General features: G+C 52.9%; 5 protein-coding genes across 5 annotated transcripts; 2 read left to right on the top strand and 3 right to left on the bottom strand.

Moving 5' to 3' along the window:
• Positions 1 to 290: 290 nt before the first annotated feature.
• Positions 291 to 1,175, bottom strand: BDP55DRAFT_567422 (putative phosphoglycerate mutase; the record flags this gene model as incomplete). Its single annotated transcript, XM_060570591.1, has 4 exons — positions 291 to 437; positions 520 to 622; positions 685 to 1,072; positions 1,127 to 1,175. The coding sequence occupies 4 exons, from the start codon at positions 1,173 to 1,175 to the stop codon at positions 291 to 293; spliced, it is 687 nt and encodes a 228-aa protein (XP_060422110.1).
• Positions 1,176 to 2,120: 945 nt separating this feature from the next.
• Positions 2,121 to 3,297, top strand: BDP55DRAFT_439883 (uncharacterized protein). The gene has a single exon (XM_060567580.1). The coding sequence runs from the start codon at positions 2,324 to 2,326 to the stop codon at positions 3,059 to 3,061; it is 738 nt and encodes a 245-aa protein (XP_060422109.1). The 5' UTR covers positions 2,121 to 2,323; the 3' UTR covers positions 3,062 to 3,297.
• A 2,218-nt stretch (positions 3,298 to 5,515) lies between these two features.
• BDP55DRAFT_567449 (fungal-specific transcription factor) lies at positions 5,516 to 7,471 on the bottom strand (the record flags this gene model as incomplete). The annotated part of the gene is made up of 1 exon (XM_060570594.1): positions 5,516 to 7,471. One exon carries the CDS (start codon positions 7,469 to 7,471, stop codon positions 5,516 to 5,518), a length of 1,956 nt encoding a protein of 651 aa, XP_060422108.1.
• A 1,160-nt stretch (positions 7,472 to 8,631) lies between these two features.
• BDP55DRAFT_685901 (uncharacterized protein) lies at positions 8,632 to 9,842 on the bottom strand. Its single transcript, XM_060576484.1, has 2 exons — positions 9,301 to 9,842; positions 8,632 to 9,245 (listed from the first exon to the last, which is right to left on the bottom strand). The coding sequence occupies exons 1-2, from the start codon at positions 9,514 to 9,516 to the stop codon at positions 9,003 to 9,005; spliced, it is 459 nt and encodes a 152-aa protein (XP_060422107.1). The 5' UTR covers positions 9,517 to 9,842; the 3' UTR covers positions 8,632 to 9,002.
• Positions 9,843 to 11,070: 1,228 nt separating this feature from the next.
• BDP55DRAFT_699031 (uncharacterized protein) lies at positions 11,071 to 13,827 on the top strand (the record flags this gene model as incomplete). The annotated part of the gene is made up of 2 exons (XM_060577850.1): positions 11,071 to 11,730; positions 11,944 to 13,827. The coding sequence occupies 2 exons, from the start codon at positions 11,071 to 11,073 to the stop codon at positions 13,825 to 13,827; spliced, it is 2,544 nt and encodes an 847-aa protein (XP_060422106.1).
• Positions 13,828 to 14,158: the final 331 nt, after the last annotated feature.

Here is a 14,158-nt window from a genome sequence, read left to right as displayed (position 1 = left end):
CCGCGGGATGCTAAGCAACTTAAGCGTGCTCGGACAGACTACGAACATCTTGGATGTCCCAAATACACTATTCTACCGGCAGGAGACGAGCTCTTCCATCATGTAGGTTCTGTCTCGACTGAACGGTCGGTTGTAGAGCCGACTAAGATGGGATCAAGTGCAATTGACACCAGTTTCTGTCGTCCGAGACTCTGTTCCTCCATCATGCGCCGCGACCGGCAGGGGCGTACTGAGGCAGGTGCTTCGCTTTCTGATGTCATTGCCCTTATAACTACCGGGCAGAGTCAGTGTTACAGTACCGAAACAATGGCGCATTCAGTGTTCACGAACCTTAGAACGAACATCCCCGCTGTTGGTAAATCCAGTAAGATGTCCTGATCAAGCTCAAAGCCATTCCAACGCTTCCAAAAGCAGCGAAGGATGAGACCGTGTGCGACCTGTAGCGCCACGTGTTAGCCACTGCAACAGGGAGGGAAGCGTCGATCGGCCAACGCGCCCTCCGTGGGATAGGAGACGCACAACGAGCACATCGCCGTGCCCCTCGCCTTGAATGTGAGGCTCCTGCATCTTGCAAATTTGAGTAATGAGTCTATCTAGTCGCTCGGTGACCTGTTGCTTTGACCTGAGGGTCATCGAAAGATTAGCCGCAGCAAAGAAACCATGTCATAACGGTTCATGACCTACTCTCCGCCCTCGCATCCATCGCGCCATATATTCCAATCGTCTTCCTGATCTAGCTCTTGTTGCCGCCTTTGAGATCTAATCTTGTCGTCTGTCAAACCTTCATAGTCGCCATAGTTCCACTCCGCGATATCTTCGGTGGTGATAGTTTTCGACTCCAGATTAACATCATTTGACGACGGCCTCGGCGGCGTTGGTAGAAGCTTCTCTAGAGTGTGCTTCGCTCGAATCCTCGGGCTGACGATGACTTTCACTAGGCGAGCTGGGTCAATCAGCTTGCCTCTGCCAACGTAAATTTTCCCTGCGTGGGAAACCTCGTCTGCTCCCCACGCGGTCAGGTCAATTTCCGTATCCCCGGTGAAGCGGCCCTCTCGTGACCATTTGGTCTCTCCTAGATCCCAGATGAGTCAGGCAAAGTACTAAGCTTCAACTAGATTATCCTTACCGTGTCGTACACAAATCACGCGAGGGGTCGAATTGTTTTGATCAGGCATATTGTTGAGGGATGAAATGGGGACGCATCTGGAGATCGACGGTAAAGGGAGAGGGCCGTTGGGTAGTCTTAAAATGACTCAATCCGCTGAAACAAGAGAGATTCAGGAATACTCGGCTATACCTCGGGCCAAATGTGGCAGAAAAATGCAAGGTTCAGTCAGCTGATCGAAGGGATAAACTTGCGCCACCTTGACTTCGTGCCTTTCTACACTAAACGATCGATAACGCGGTCCCGCATGATTGGCCCGAATTTTACTTGAGGGCGTCCCGAGCGGTGTAGGCTACGACTGAAAAGTGTAGAGCGTTTGACGCGTGTCTCGACTGACTGATGTCGTTATTGTGTTACGTCATCCCGTCCTGTCAGCGGCATGGCACGCGGGTGACAAACTGAAAGGCCCGTTTTCTAAGCACTGTCAACAGAACCGCCGTTACTAAGCTGAGCCTCTTCCCCCATATCCATGGTGGCAAGCAAGTACGTGGTTGCACACGACACTCAGTGGTTGGCGATGACCTGGTTCTGCAGTGTCTTTAACATCATCCAGCGCTGTTGCATCTCACGAAGGGAACGTCCCACGGTAGTCCAGAAATGCTGATCTACGTCGCTTGGTCCAACGGAGTTGTTGACAACTCAACGGCAATATGGCGGATAATGAGAACGCCCTGTTCTGACAGACTACACTCCTCAGACTGCTCAATATTGATCAAGGCCCAGCGGGCAATGATAGCTGCCATGTTGCGCTGACTGCGTTTTGACGTAGCATTCGCCCGGCCTAGCAGCTTCGCTGAACGTAGTAACTTGCAGCGAGCACGGCAAACCTGCGCACACACCCACTATATTCTTAAGTTTCGAGGGTCAGGGAGACATATGGGTTTCTTGCTCTAGAGTTTGAGATAGAGAATCCGAGCCGTATTAGGGCACATGAGACCACCCGGAAAAGGCTGTGAGTCGCCCTCATGGGCGTGATAGCGGCGATGATGAATACAACCGTCACCGCAGTCAGTTTTCCGCTGTGCTGTGTGCTCGGCGAGGTCCGCACAAGTAGGCTCCGCCTGGTCTGGTTGATCTTGGTATCTCTTTGGGCACGAGCGCGTTCGCCATGAAAGTCGGTTTTTCCTCCAAAGATCAAGTATATTCCGCAGCCATACAATGGTTGCATTCCGAGAAAATGCGTACCTCACGAAGCAGTTGGCGATGGACGGAAGGGAAGTAATAGCTGCAGGATCATACCGCTGCGGCGTGGTCATCATTTTGGGGTCATACGAATTCTCCAGCTTCGAGCTTCGCCCAGAATGCAGTTACATGGCTTTCCAACCGATTTCCGCTAAATTCTACAGCGGCCATTCCATCAACCAGTTCCATGTCAGCATGCCAAATGCACAGGCCGACGTTAACTCGGCGAACAAAATGCACTCCATCTCTCTTGATTTGGTAGGTGTGCATCCTGATTCTGCTGCCCCTGCTTCAATACCCATTCGGTACTCATCACTGGCTCGCTTGCTGTCCGCGAGTAGTCCCCCAGCGCATGTTATAGAGGGAATGGAAAGGGTCTTTGAGGCTTTTGGGTGTTGTTCGACATCCTGTTCTGAAATGGGGCATCGAGGTCTCTCATCCCTTGCTATCTATCAACATCGAAAGGTGACACCAGGTACCCCCATCATCTCATTCGTGATTACCACTCATGATGCGCAGGGGACTAGAGATAGGATGGTAGGCACGGGGAGTCGCCTTACGAATGGAAGGGGATCTGGCGATTCAAGCCGAAATTGGAGCTCCTGGACGGTAAGCTTTGATGAGATAGGTGACCCAGGAAATTCCAGGCATCCCACCCGCCATCGCCGCCTCCATCTACTTGTTTCCGCGGCTTCTGATGTCTCACTGGCTTAGCACCGAAGCACAGCGATTGATAAACTGGACCCTTGTCCAATGCATCAGGGCTCAATGTCCTTTCACTCCCGGGCCGAAGTAGGTCCAGAGGTTTTACCCAATTTTGTTGGTTACACTGCTGGGGAGCCTGCCCAGCGCAGATAGAATTTGGCGACGAGGGGCAAGGTCCTAAAAAAGTGTAGGGGGCAACGAATGTGACTGCGGCCCTGTTGCTCCTTGTATGCTGGACGATGAACGACCAGGGCATTTCAAGCCTCCGACACATGACCACCAAGAAACGCCTAGTAGGGGGACGGGGCGAGACATGCCAGGTATGCATGGGAGGGTGTGCTCTGGGTTTGTGGTCAATGTCAGAGGAGCAAGAGATTATAGGAAGGCAAAGACACCGATTTCAGGCGAAGCATAGGTTTTTTGCAGTGCTCGCCTGACATCGTCCACGCCCACTATTCGTACACTGGCTGAGGGCTGCGGGATGCGATGCGCAGGGCTGTTGGGTGTGCACCCTAGTCAGGGCAGCAACCCCCTCCCTATCAAATGGCCCCTATTTGGATTTGCGGACCCCAGGCGTTACGATGCGATCTCGCATCCATTGTTACCAAGCTCCTCGGTTCTGAGTTTCCTTTGCTTTAGGCTCGGTGATAACGGTGGAGGCAAGATTCAACGCCCTGAGCTAGCCGAGCTGGCACTACACTCTGTGGGCTGTTACGAATTAACGATCTACGATGTAGGGTGTCTTATTAACGAGATAGACTCACCTTAGAGAGTAAAAGCGTTCACTATTAACTAGTAAACTAGGGGACAGGATGCCACATTTATGTGCGATGATAGTGGACCTCAAAGTTCTGTCGAAGAATGCGCACTAGATCTATGTGGGAAAATAACATTCTGCTCTTTAAGGACTTGATGCCTATGGCGGCTGATCTCCCCGGTTGGATCGCACCAGGAGCCCGTATGGGGGCTTGGTAGAGGGCTCGGGTCATCTGAAATGGCGCTTACGTTGCCAACATCCTGGGTCTCCCAGATGTGACAATATGGCTCTTTTGACCAGTGGCCTTGGCGAGAATTCTTACAGTACGCGGAATAGTATAAATCAGTGTCGCTAGGGAGGCAATTCATGTTCTGTTTAGAGAGAAAATCAATCAAATCCTAGGACGGATACAGCTCGAGATTCCGCAAGAAACCAGCCGGGGAGGGGAAAAAAGGGGAAGACAGTTGGCGTCACACCACACCCTTTAGGTTAATCAGATGTTAATTCTCCAAAATGACACACCTCTTTTCCTGGCCATCAATGCCGCTTCCATGTGCTACACCCCACAATGATTGGAAATCATGCGGCCGACCTGCACCACTGGCTCAGATTCTCAGAGTTGGCACTGTTCTTTGGGACATAATTGCCGTTTGGCTCTCGATGGTTGCGCTGGTGCCGTGAGTTCTTTGTTGGGACGCCGTGCCGTGCCGTCTACTCTTGACTAGCTCCACGTCCGAGGGAGAGTTTTGTGAGCGCTTGGCTACAAAGTGTGATTCGTCGTTCCGACTTAGCAATTTCTGTCACGAGGGATGGCACGCAGCAATGGGCATATGAAGTATGGTAAAAGTGGCTTGTATTAACCCTAATAGAATCGAGCAAGGAAATGTGCTACATAGGGACAAATAAGAGGAGCTTCGAGAGCTGTAGCTGTGACCGTAGAGACATCAAGCCTGTTGATTATTCCAAGCAATTTCAGAGTGGGACTCAGAACCTTTGCGATGAGATGCTCCAACCTCTTATGCAATCCCTTGTGACCTTGACCCGTCGCTTCCATGTTCAACGTCCGTATGGCATCGCCTCGTTCACACTCGCTCCTCTCCTTGTCATCTTGATCATGCGACGTCGTTCATACCATATCTGAGTGGGAAAGGCTGCTGCGAACTACGCGAGCCTAGGTCGAAGGCCTTTCACTCTCTTATTCACGCCCTTTGAGTATGAGTCCCTCTGAACTAGGAAAATTGATGATCACCAGCCATCTGTGCAGTGTCGGGCGCGTAAAACATACCTCCCGCGGCAAACTTCTGTATGTCCCCAAACATGGTGCCAAGTCGTTGACCCTGGTTCTGGTGCGCATAAGAATTAATATCGACAGTCTCGGCAATGAGATCAAATATCGCGACCTCGTCTGATGGGGATCCCGGCGTTGTCGGGAAGCTTTGTGATGGTGACTGGTGAGGAATGCCTCCTGCTGGGGGAATGGGGCGGCGTTGATGCCGGTAAATAATCACGCCTGACAGGAACTCCTTCGACTTTGCGTGTCGGCCTTCACACCCTACCGCTCCAGTCCGCCCTAACCACTCTCTAGTCGAACTGTCGATGGGCTATTCGGGCTCCTATCCGAACCTCGTTTCGTGTGCTCCGAGGAGACCCTAGTGAGATGATACTAATCTATATTGTTGAGACACGTGGCGCAATTGGAGGCCATGCTATATTAAGGCGCAACTTTGCTCAATGCTTGGAAAGCGATGCTGGTGTTTCCCGTCTGCATGTCTCAGACATGGCTCCCGAATTTCGTCGGCCTTTACCCTCCACTCTTCCAGTCCGCCGCCACCTCCACCCAGTCGAATGGTTGGAGAACCATCCCCGCTCTTCCTCGAATCTCGATTCGTGTAGTCGGAGTAGACCTTGGTGAGATACTGATCAAGGTCTTTGAAATACGTGACGTAGTTAGAGGCCATGCTAAAGTAAAGTGCGACCTTGGTCAATGCTTGGAAAGCGATACTGGTGTTCCCCGTCTGCGTGTTCCGAGACATGGTTCCCGGATTCCGTTCTTCGATCTCCTGTTTGCTGACCATGTGATTTTGAGTATCCATGTGAGGGTAGTGCCGTGCGTATATTACCACAAACGCTGCTTGCCAAATCGCGAATATGACCAGCGTCGAATGAGGAAGTTTGTCTCTGCATGTCGAGATGAGGTCGATGATTTCCCTTCCAGCTTTGAAGACCTGCTCTGCGCTTCGCTCCCAAAAGTGGTTGGGAACAGTCTCGGGATCGAACACGGGCTCGTCCAGAGGACCAATCGGCTCGGGGCAATTGATGGCGATGAAAGGGATGTATTCGCGATGCAGCATGATCTTGCAGAGAGCACCCAGCATGTGCAGTGACACATATATGCTGTTATCGTGTTTCAAAAAGTTCGATCTAGACCAGGTGAACTCGTCTGGAAGGTGATTGTAAAAGGTATCTACTTTCACTCGCAGTTGGTTGAAAGCCGACTCTTCATCCCACGGCGGAAGTGATTCCGTATAGCGGCCGCCCGCGAGACTGTACTTGGTAATGTCGCCCCAGACATCAACCAGTTGCACGAATCGGCTCAAGACGCTGTCGTCAATTGGTGATTCCATCTCATGTCCCATCTTTTGCATAAATCCGGTATAGACGATGCGGCCGAGATCGAAAGCGTGTTGGGTGCATGGCAGCTGGATTTGAAGATCGTCGGACCTGACCATGGAAACCCGATCAGATCTGCAGGATAACAGGCGGTTCAGTACCAAGCAACTGAACATAGTACGGCGCCTGATCTCTTGGTCTCTCCAACGGTCCGAGGGTACTTGTGTCGATTTACCTGGCCCAGGAGACGGTGCCCAAGTTCGCTTGCCGCTCAATGGTTTGTCTCCAACCCCCAATTTCAAGACTTGAGCCATCTGTATGGCGACGCCAATGTACATCCATGCAGCCTGGCCCCCATTTGGCTGGCTCCAATTGTAGACGCCGAGCATGAGAAAAGCCTGGACATGGACGACGGTAGCTGTTGTCAAGGCTGATTCAAGCGGTCCCAGCGCTTTTATAAGAACATTTGTAAAGTACTCCGGTGCCATTGAAAGCTCTGGCCTGGGTAGAGTACCGCGAGATTTCGGGCCCGCCGTTTTGCCATGGGTGATGTGCGCCACATCTTTGACCAAATCAGGGTGGAATCTTGCCGTAAGTGCCAGAATACCCAACAGGATCAGATCTGATTCGGTTGACGGCTTCTTGATGTCCTTGTCGCGAATGATGACCTTGAGCGTTGGGAAATGCAGGAAGGAGATTTCGGCAGCGAAGTGGAGCTTGTAGATGTCGAAGAGTTGATGCCATAGGTCTACGGTGAGATAGGGCGCTGAAAGCACTTCCTGAGCAAGCGCTGCCACAGTACGGCCGTCGGAGGAGGTTGTGTCTTTGGGCTTCTTCACTCGCTTCCGGTCGTTCCCGACTACACTCTCCTGCTTTTTTGCGGTCGGCGGTTCTGCTCGTCTCGCCGGGAGAGGCGTTGGGTCGCGATACTCACACTTGTGTCCAGCCTTGATGCATGTGCCGCAAGGCGATCCCATGTTGTCGTTATCGCATTTGATTTTGAATTTCCTGCATCTTAGACAGGCTATGCTGGACCTCATCGGCGGCCTCATGGCTCTGGAGGGTTCCTTAGCACTTGAGCCTCCCGCCGTCGGCCTGAAGTGATTGTCGTCGGGGATTGCGGAGGTTCCCGCCCATGGCAGAAAGGTTTCTTGGCGTCTCCTCTTCGCCGTGGTGTGGATAGAAGACGCCGTGGGTGCTTCATCGCAGTCCGACACAGGAGAGAGTATAGACTGGATGTGCATTTGGGGAGATGCCATGAGTGTTTAGGCTTGCAGTAGACTCTCGAAGCTTGTGAGGGACCGTGGACAACGTGACGCAGGTGGAATGAACTGTTCGTGAAGGGAGTTACTTTGCTGATAAGAGCAGAGGATGCAACTAAGAAAGTAGCGGAAGTGGGATTGCAAATCCAGTTGAGAGTGAGGGAGGTCGGGAACATGGTCGGAATCTAGCCGCCGTGCTGCCGGCCCAAACTGCATGAAGGTGCACCGGGCGCTGCCGGCTATCAATTCTGGCTCCTTCCTCTTTGCTCGTTGTGTCTCCTGGCTCGGTTGGCCTTGTCCCCTTGCTGTTTTCTCTACGAAAATATCCCTGGCATCGGCCAGAATGATAGAACATGGGACAGGCTTGTTTGTTCTAACCCTTTCGCCGCCACACATCAGGCTGCTGGTTGCCCCCTCCTTATCCCTCCCCATTATATGACACCAAATCGAACACAAACTGTCTATCCGTTAGACGCCTAGAAAACTGAAAAGCTTCCAATTTCCCGGCCTCCACACAAGAACCTTACCCCGAAGAGGCGCTTGGGTTTCGGCGTCGCAGTCTCAGCCTATGGCAGCGGTGGTCTCTACTTATCCGACCCTGGCTGAGAAGCACTATTCCGCGCCCGAGAAAAAGGCCGTCATCGGCGGTTGTCATCTAGTCGTATTCAGGTAGAAGCCTCAGCATCCCACGCGCTTCGTGGGGCGCGTCGCGAACTGGATCACACCCAAGGGGCAAACAGATTGGAAATGTCTCTTTCAAGTCCTCACAAGCTGTGCTGGCAACGGTACGTCTGCACCTCGCTTACTTTTCTTTGTCATCGGGATGACAGAAAGAAAGAACACCACCAATGCATAGATGTCTACCATAAAATCAGGCCAGCCACACTGAACGCCAAAAAAACGAGTTATCATGGGTGAGAGGCTTTGAATATCGTGACAACTTTATCGGACTATCACAAGTTTTTCCTGGGAGCCTTCTAACAAGATGAAAAGAGATCGAAAACGAGTAAATAAGGCGGCAAAAAAGTATGGATGGTCTTCGAGCGATTCGCCGGAGTTCAAAGCTGGCTGCTATCGCTCGTTGTGTTGACATCTAGTTGAACAGAAATTTTGCCTGATCCCCCACCACCGCCGCCGCCAGAAGAGGCTCTCCCTGCTGAGTCGCATTGAGCATTGCGGATCTAGGAGCGCTGCCGTTTCATGCTCGACCGAAATTGTCACTACTGCCAGAATTACCTATGAGAGATCCCCTCAAACACCTTCTATCTTGGTAATCGTCGTTGCCAGGCCTAGTCAAACTGATGACGCGCAATGACTGGCTCTAGTTATGTCTTCGTAGACATAACCAGAAAGTCGAACCATCGCTGGATGGTATCTTGACCAAGAGCCACCTTCGGCGCAGCAGCGCCTTCCTGAACATGAGCCTGAGGTGAGACAAGTGAGTAGGATTAGTCGGGTTACCTCGGCGAATGTAGTGGTTCTGGAAATGACGCTTGAGAATGTCCCTTCGCGAAAAGATATCGCGACACAGCACGCACATGTAGCTAGTGGAGGCGGCCCGTGTCTATGAACCATCTGTGTTAGCATACGAACGAGCTGCGTCGATTAGTGGATAATACCAAACGGCGCAGGAAGCGAGGCGCGTAGTGCTTCGCACGCGAAGAGGCCGTGATGCGGCAATGGCGCAGGTGACGACGTTTCTTTGCCTGCGAACACGACTTGATGGAGCCAGGGTGAGTAAATCTCTTAGTAGCCTTCTCGACCGAAGTAGCGGTGCTCCTGGCGTCACCCGCGCCAGCAAGCGTGGCATTGTCAGAGCCGGAGGAAGACTTCATGCCACGCGGAGGAGGAAGACGTTCGAGCGGAAGCAGGCGCGATAAGCTGCGGGTGAGGCGAAGCCGTCGGGGTCTGGGGCGGAGAAGAATTATGGCCTCTCTGCTGGTGATGATCGTTGGGCTGCTGAAGCAGTCGAAGCTGGCAGGGCGGGATGTTGTTTTCAGCCCAAGGACTATTGGGAGGAGTGCAAGTACCGTTGGGAGTAGTGCGAGTTTCGTCAGTCCAAGTGTACAACGGGGCTCTGGGTTCTGCACCGCGGCGTTCCTGACGGCATACGGATAGGGTGATAAGTTATGCTGTCTTGGAGCTTACTTGGAGATTCAATCTGTGAACCGCGAAGACTTGACAACTTCATGGTCAGAAAGGGGTTTTAGCCCATGTTCGCCTCGGGAATCCTAGCGGGGTCACCGCTTAGAAGGTAGTGGCTGAGGAGTTTTTGCAGGTGTCTGGCTACTCCACGTCCGCGCAGTCTGGATGATGTTCCGGCATAGTCGAATAACCAGTGGCGTGTCTCGCTCTATCACTTCTCATAATTTTGCGTTCCATGTTCACGATAATCTTTTCTAAACGAGACACCCTGTCTGCACCGAACGAGCGCTATGCTACGCTGCCGCGAAAGATTTCCGTCTCTCAGTTGGACATAGCTGTCGCAGATGGTACCTTTTTCCCGCTCCCAAGACGTTTGACTCGAAGGTCTTTCTGATGTCGACTACCAGTGATGAACCAAGTCCAAGTGGCTAACGATGAGAGAGGTGAAAAATACGACTTGGCTGGAAGCCACATTTAGATACAACCTGGTACCTGGTACGCAATTGCGAAGCCACTGGCTGGCATACACAACCACATAAGCCAGTGCAAAGCAGCCAGGTCTTGGGGGTGGAGAAAGGGCCTGAGACAGCCATGGGCGGCATGGCCTTGCTATAGTACACAAATCACCCATAGTCGTCCCGGCCTGCCCCGTCATGAACCCTGGTCTGTAGTTGACAAGGATCTGTACTTTACCGCCCTAGGTACTTAGCAGATCGCGCTCTAGCGCATCCTGGAACTTCTTCCATGTACACGCCCTAGTCCCTTGTCCCTACATCTGCAAGAGGATGAGAGGGTGTCGACTGGGATTGCGTACGAGTTCACCCAGGCGGATGTGCATCGAGGCTTCCGGTGCAGCTCTTCCATGACCCATGATATGGGTATTGGACCCGAATCGATGCCAAGCCGCATCTAGTACCGTCAAGTGGTGCCCTAGGCGCGTGGGTTCACGCTTGTCTCATATTCCGATTTATGTTGTAAAGTTCGTTACTTCCTTAACATTGCTTTTGTCACCGCTCCTCCATGTTACTTTACCTGTATCACTCCGCCTGGTAATTACGCTTCGACGATGTCTTGTCACAGTGTAGCCCGGTCTCGACTCATCCACGAACGTAACGTCGGCTTTCACCAACCTATGTGCCACGCCGAAAACTATTAATCCTCGTGGTGGTGTTGCTATTTGCCTTGCTGCGTTGCCACTTCTTCTTCTTCCTTTTTGCTAGACTAGTTGTCTCTCTTGGAAGACCATGTCAAATCTTTCGCTTCTGGATCGCGATCCAGTCAACGCAAAGATGCCGCTAGCGCATGGCACGCTTGTCCATAACGGGCGATCTCTCGACGGCCAGGAGTACCAGCGAGGTGATCCGGTGGCCATCGTCGAGAACGGCCCAGGAGAGCACCTTCCAGATGCGCTTCGCATTCTCATTTTCCGCACTAACCAGTGTATGCTCGTGCCTTTGAAGGCTGTATGCTGGATCCCGACTCACACTGAGCAACGATCCGGAACTACTTTCCTGCTTACATTGTACGGATCGAGCCTGGACTTCCGCCAATCCGCCTCGGAGCCCCCTCAGATGGGATATCGTGGCATCGCAACGCTCTATGGCTCCTGTGTCTATGTTGGACGCGAGGTCATGCTGGAGGGCAACCCATCAAGAGTCAACCTGGAACCCACCAACAGAACCTCCTTGTTTACGGCCCAGTGGGACGCTCTTTCACTCAGCGAGGATGTGCACCAACATGCACTGACTCCTTCAGCATCTTCTTACGCATCGTCTAGAAGCCCTTCTGAGTCGGGTGATGATGTTCCTCATCCTCCACTCTACCGTGTGCAAGGGCGTCGAGACTCTGCCATTGATATTCGAGACCCTGAATCTCCCATCTACGAGTCCTCAATGGGACGAATGGTGAGCACCCTACCTTTGAAAGTCATGGAGATCCAGGACTTCAGCTGACCACTCTTCAATAGTCTGCTTCACTTAAGCCGTTCCATATTACCACCACATCTTTCGCAACGAAGCCCAACACTCGCATCGTTGCTGAAGCACCGAAAGCCCGACCATACGGAAGCATCGGCGAGCAGCACATGGACGGTATGATCGCCGACGCCAAATCTGCAGGTCAACTTTGTTTCCATGCCACAGAACGAGAGCAGCAACTACGTGCTTGAACAACGTGACCAGCAAAGGCAGGGTGCCAATGCTCAAGAACCTATGTGGGCCACGCGAGGCAGCAATGCAGATAATGGCAATACTTGGGATACCTTGCAGATGCCGCCACAGCACGTTCCGGAAATGCGGCAACCCCAGTTGCCAATGCCCCAGCGACAACAGGCGCCGACTTCGAGGGCAGTCAGCCATGCCGACTACTACGAGCAGTATCGCCTTGCGGAGGAGCAAGGCAGCTCTCGCAGCCACAACGGACCTGTAGGCCATCGTCCTCAGCAGCTGGAAGCTGTTCACATGCAAAATGACCCTCGCGCTGGCTACTTGCCTTCTCGCATTCCTTCTTTAAACGACTCTCAGTCCATTGAAGATGCTCAAATGCATCCAAGGGGCCTGGATCAGTCGAACAGACTCCCGATGCCCGGGCCCTCTTTCCCTATGCCTGAAGAGTTCTACGATATTCAGAGCAACCGCCCCACATTCCGGCCATCAAGGCCCCCCCCTTCAAGCTCCTATAGCCAGGTACAGGAAGACAGCTTACCTTCGACTTTTCAACGTCAACAGCCAAGACGTAGCCCGCGTCCTGACGATTCTCACCCTTCGCGTACACGCAGAACGCCAATCATGGCTTGCCGAGCACCAGCTCAACCCGTTCATACGTTTACGCCGAGTGTAATTATCGATTCCTTCCGACAGAGCACACAAGCTCACATCAGCTCCTTGGAGAGCCATTGTGAGCAACTACAGCAGAGCCAGGCCAGCGTTGACCAAGTTTATCAAGCAAATGAGTCGCTTCAAGCTGCTCGACGAAACAACGAGGAGTCTTTGCAGCTTCTCCGCCTCCTTCAACCAAACACTGGTATCCCATTGAAAGGAACAGAGAAGCGGCTCCAGTCAATCGTTGATCAGATTATCGATGCAATTAAAAAGTTGCTTCCCGACGGCATCAATGGTTCCGACATGAACATCGAACAGTTAAGCCAAAACGTACAAAGCCTCAAAGAGTTCATCGAGTACGTTGAGGGAGTTTACCCCGAAGTGATCAGGCGCGCGCAGGACCCCGCGGCAGCATCTACTAACAAGAGCCAGAGTGTCCCAGTTACGACTACGAACCAAGTCCCCTCGGCTCCCGCATCCGTTTCTTCTCACACAGCGGATGAGTCTGACTCCCGTCGCTGGGTAGATGGCCAGGCTGCACCTCCGTCGGACCGTTCCGCAGCAACGGCCTTGAACCGAGACCGCTCCCGCATACTCCAGGACATGACCGCTGCCTGTAGTCGTCGTCCTGAGCCGCGCCTCAACACTGCTCCAGAGTACTATGCTCCCAACAGCTACCGCCGGCCGTCTTCCCGGACTCATTCGCCGCTGGACACACCTTTTGCGCCTGCCGAACCTCCAGACGCGGCTGGCCACGGCTTCTTTCAACGGCGTCCTCCGACACAGATCCAGCAGACGATGCCCATCACCGATTTTGCGGCCCTAATGCAGGATCAAACCACGCATGCTTACCCGTCTCCTACATCGGTCGAGATGATGCGGCCGATGCAGCCCGTGTCGAGCCCCCTACCTCAGCCTTACACGATGCAACAAGAGAGCAACTTCTACCTGCGATCACCGCCACCAAACTGCTTGTACCCAGCGACTGGAGCCGAGGTGGCCCAGGCTGCCTACTCCCCGCGGTCGTCAGTGGGTTACCAGCCGGCCCCGGGCCCAGCGGAGAGCAACTACTACCAGGACAAGCGGTCTGGTCTTTCGGACTGGCGAACGGTCCGCCAGGAGCGTCCTGCTCCCTACTCCCTTAACTATAGGGATCAAAGGCGACGAAGAGGAAGCCAGTGATGAGCACCTCCGACTCCACACAGAATATTTCCCATACGTATACAGATTGGTTCCTGATTGGCTGTCGTTGATTTCGCTACTCGACTGTACTGAGAGTTCCCTTTTTTTCTGCATTTGCTATCCTGGTATCATGGTCTGCCCGGATGGGGGTTAGTACGAAGGCGTCAGGAAGGGTCCAAGCAACAAAGGAGCAGCTCAGATATAAATACAGCGCAGGGAGTACATGTCGAGTGAGGGCAGATTTCAGTAATTCATCTCTTTGAGCCTAACAGCAGTTGGCCTCCGTGAGCTTCTTCCCTGTGTCGTACGCCTATTAACACCTGGTTCTAGC

The sequence above is a fragment of the Colletotrichum godetiae genome, assembly GCF_030913485.1.
Source record: "Colletotrichum godetiae strain CBS 193.32 chromosome Unknown BDP55scaffold_95, whole genome shotgun sequence".
In the NCBI taxonomy this organism is placed as follows: domain Eukaryota; kingdom Fungi; phylum Ascomycota; class Sordariomycetes; order Glomerellales; family Glomerellaceae; genus Colletotrichum; species Colletotrichum godetiae.
The sequence above is the reverse complement of the archived record's forward strand: the minus strand, read 5'-3'. Positions and strand labels throughout refer to the sequence as shown.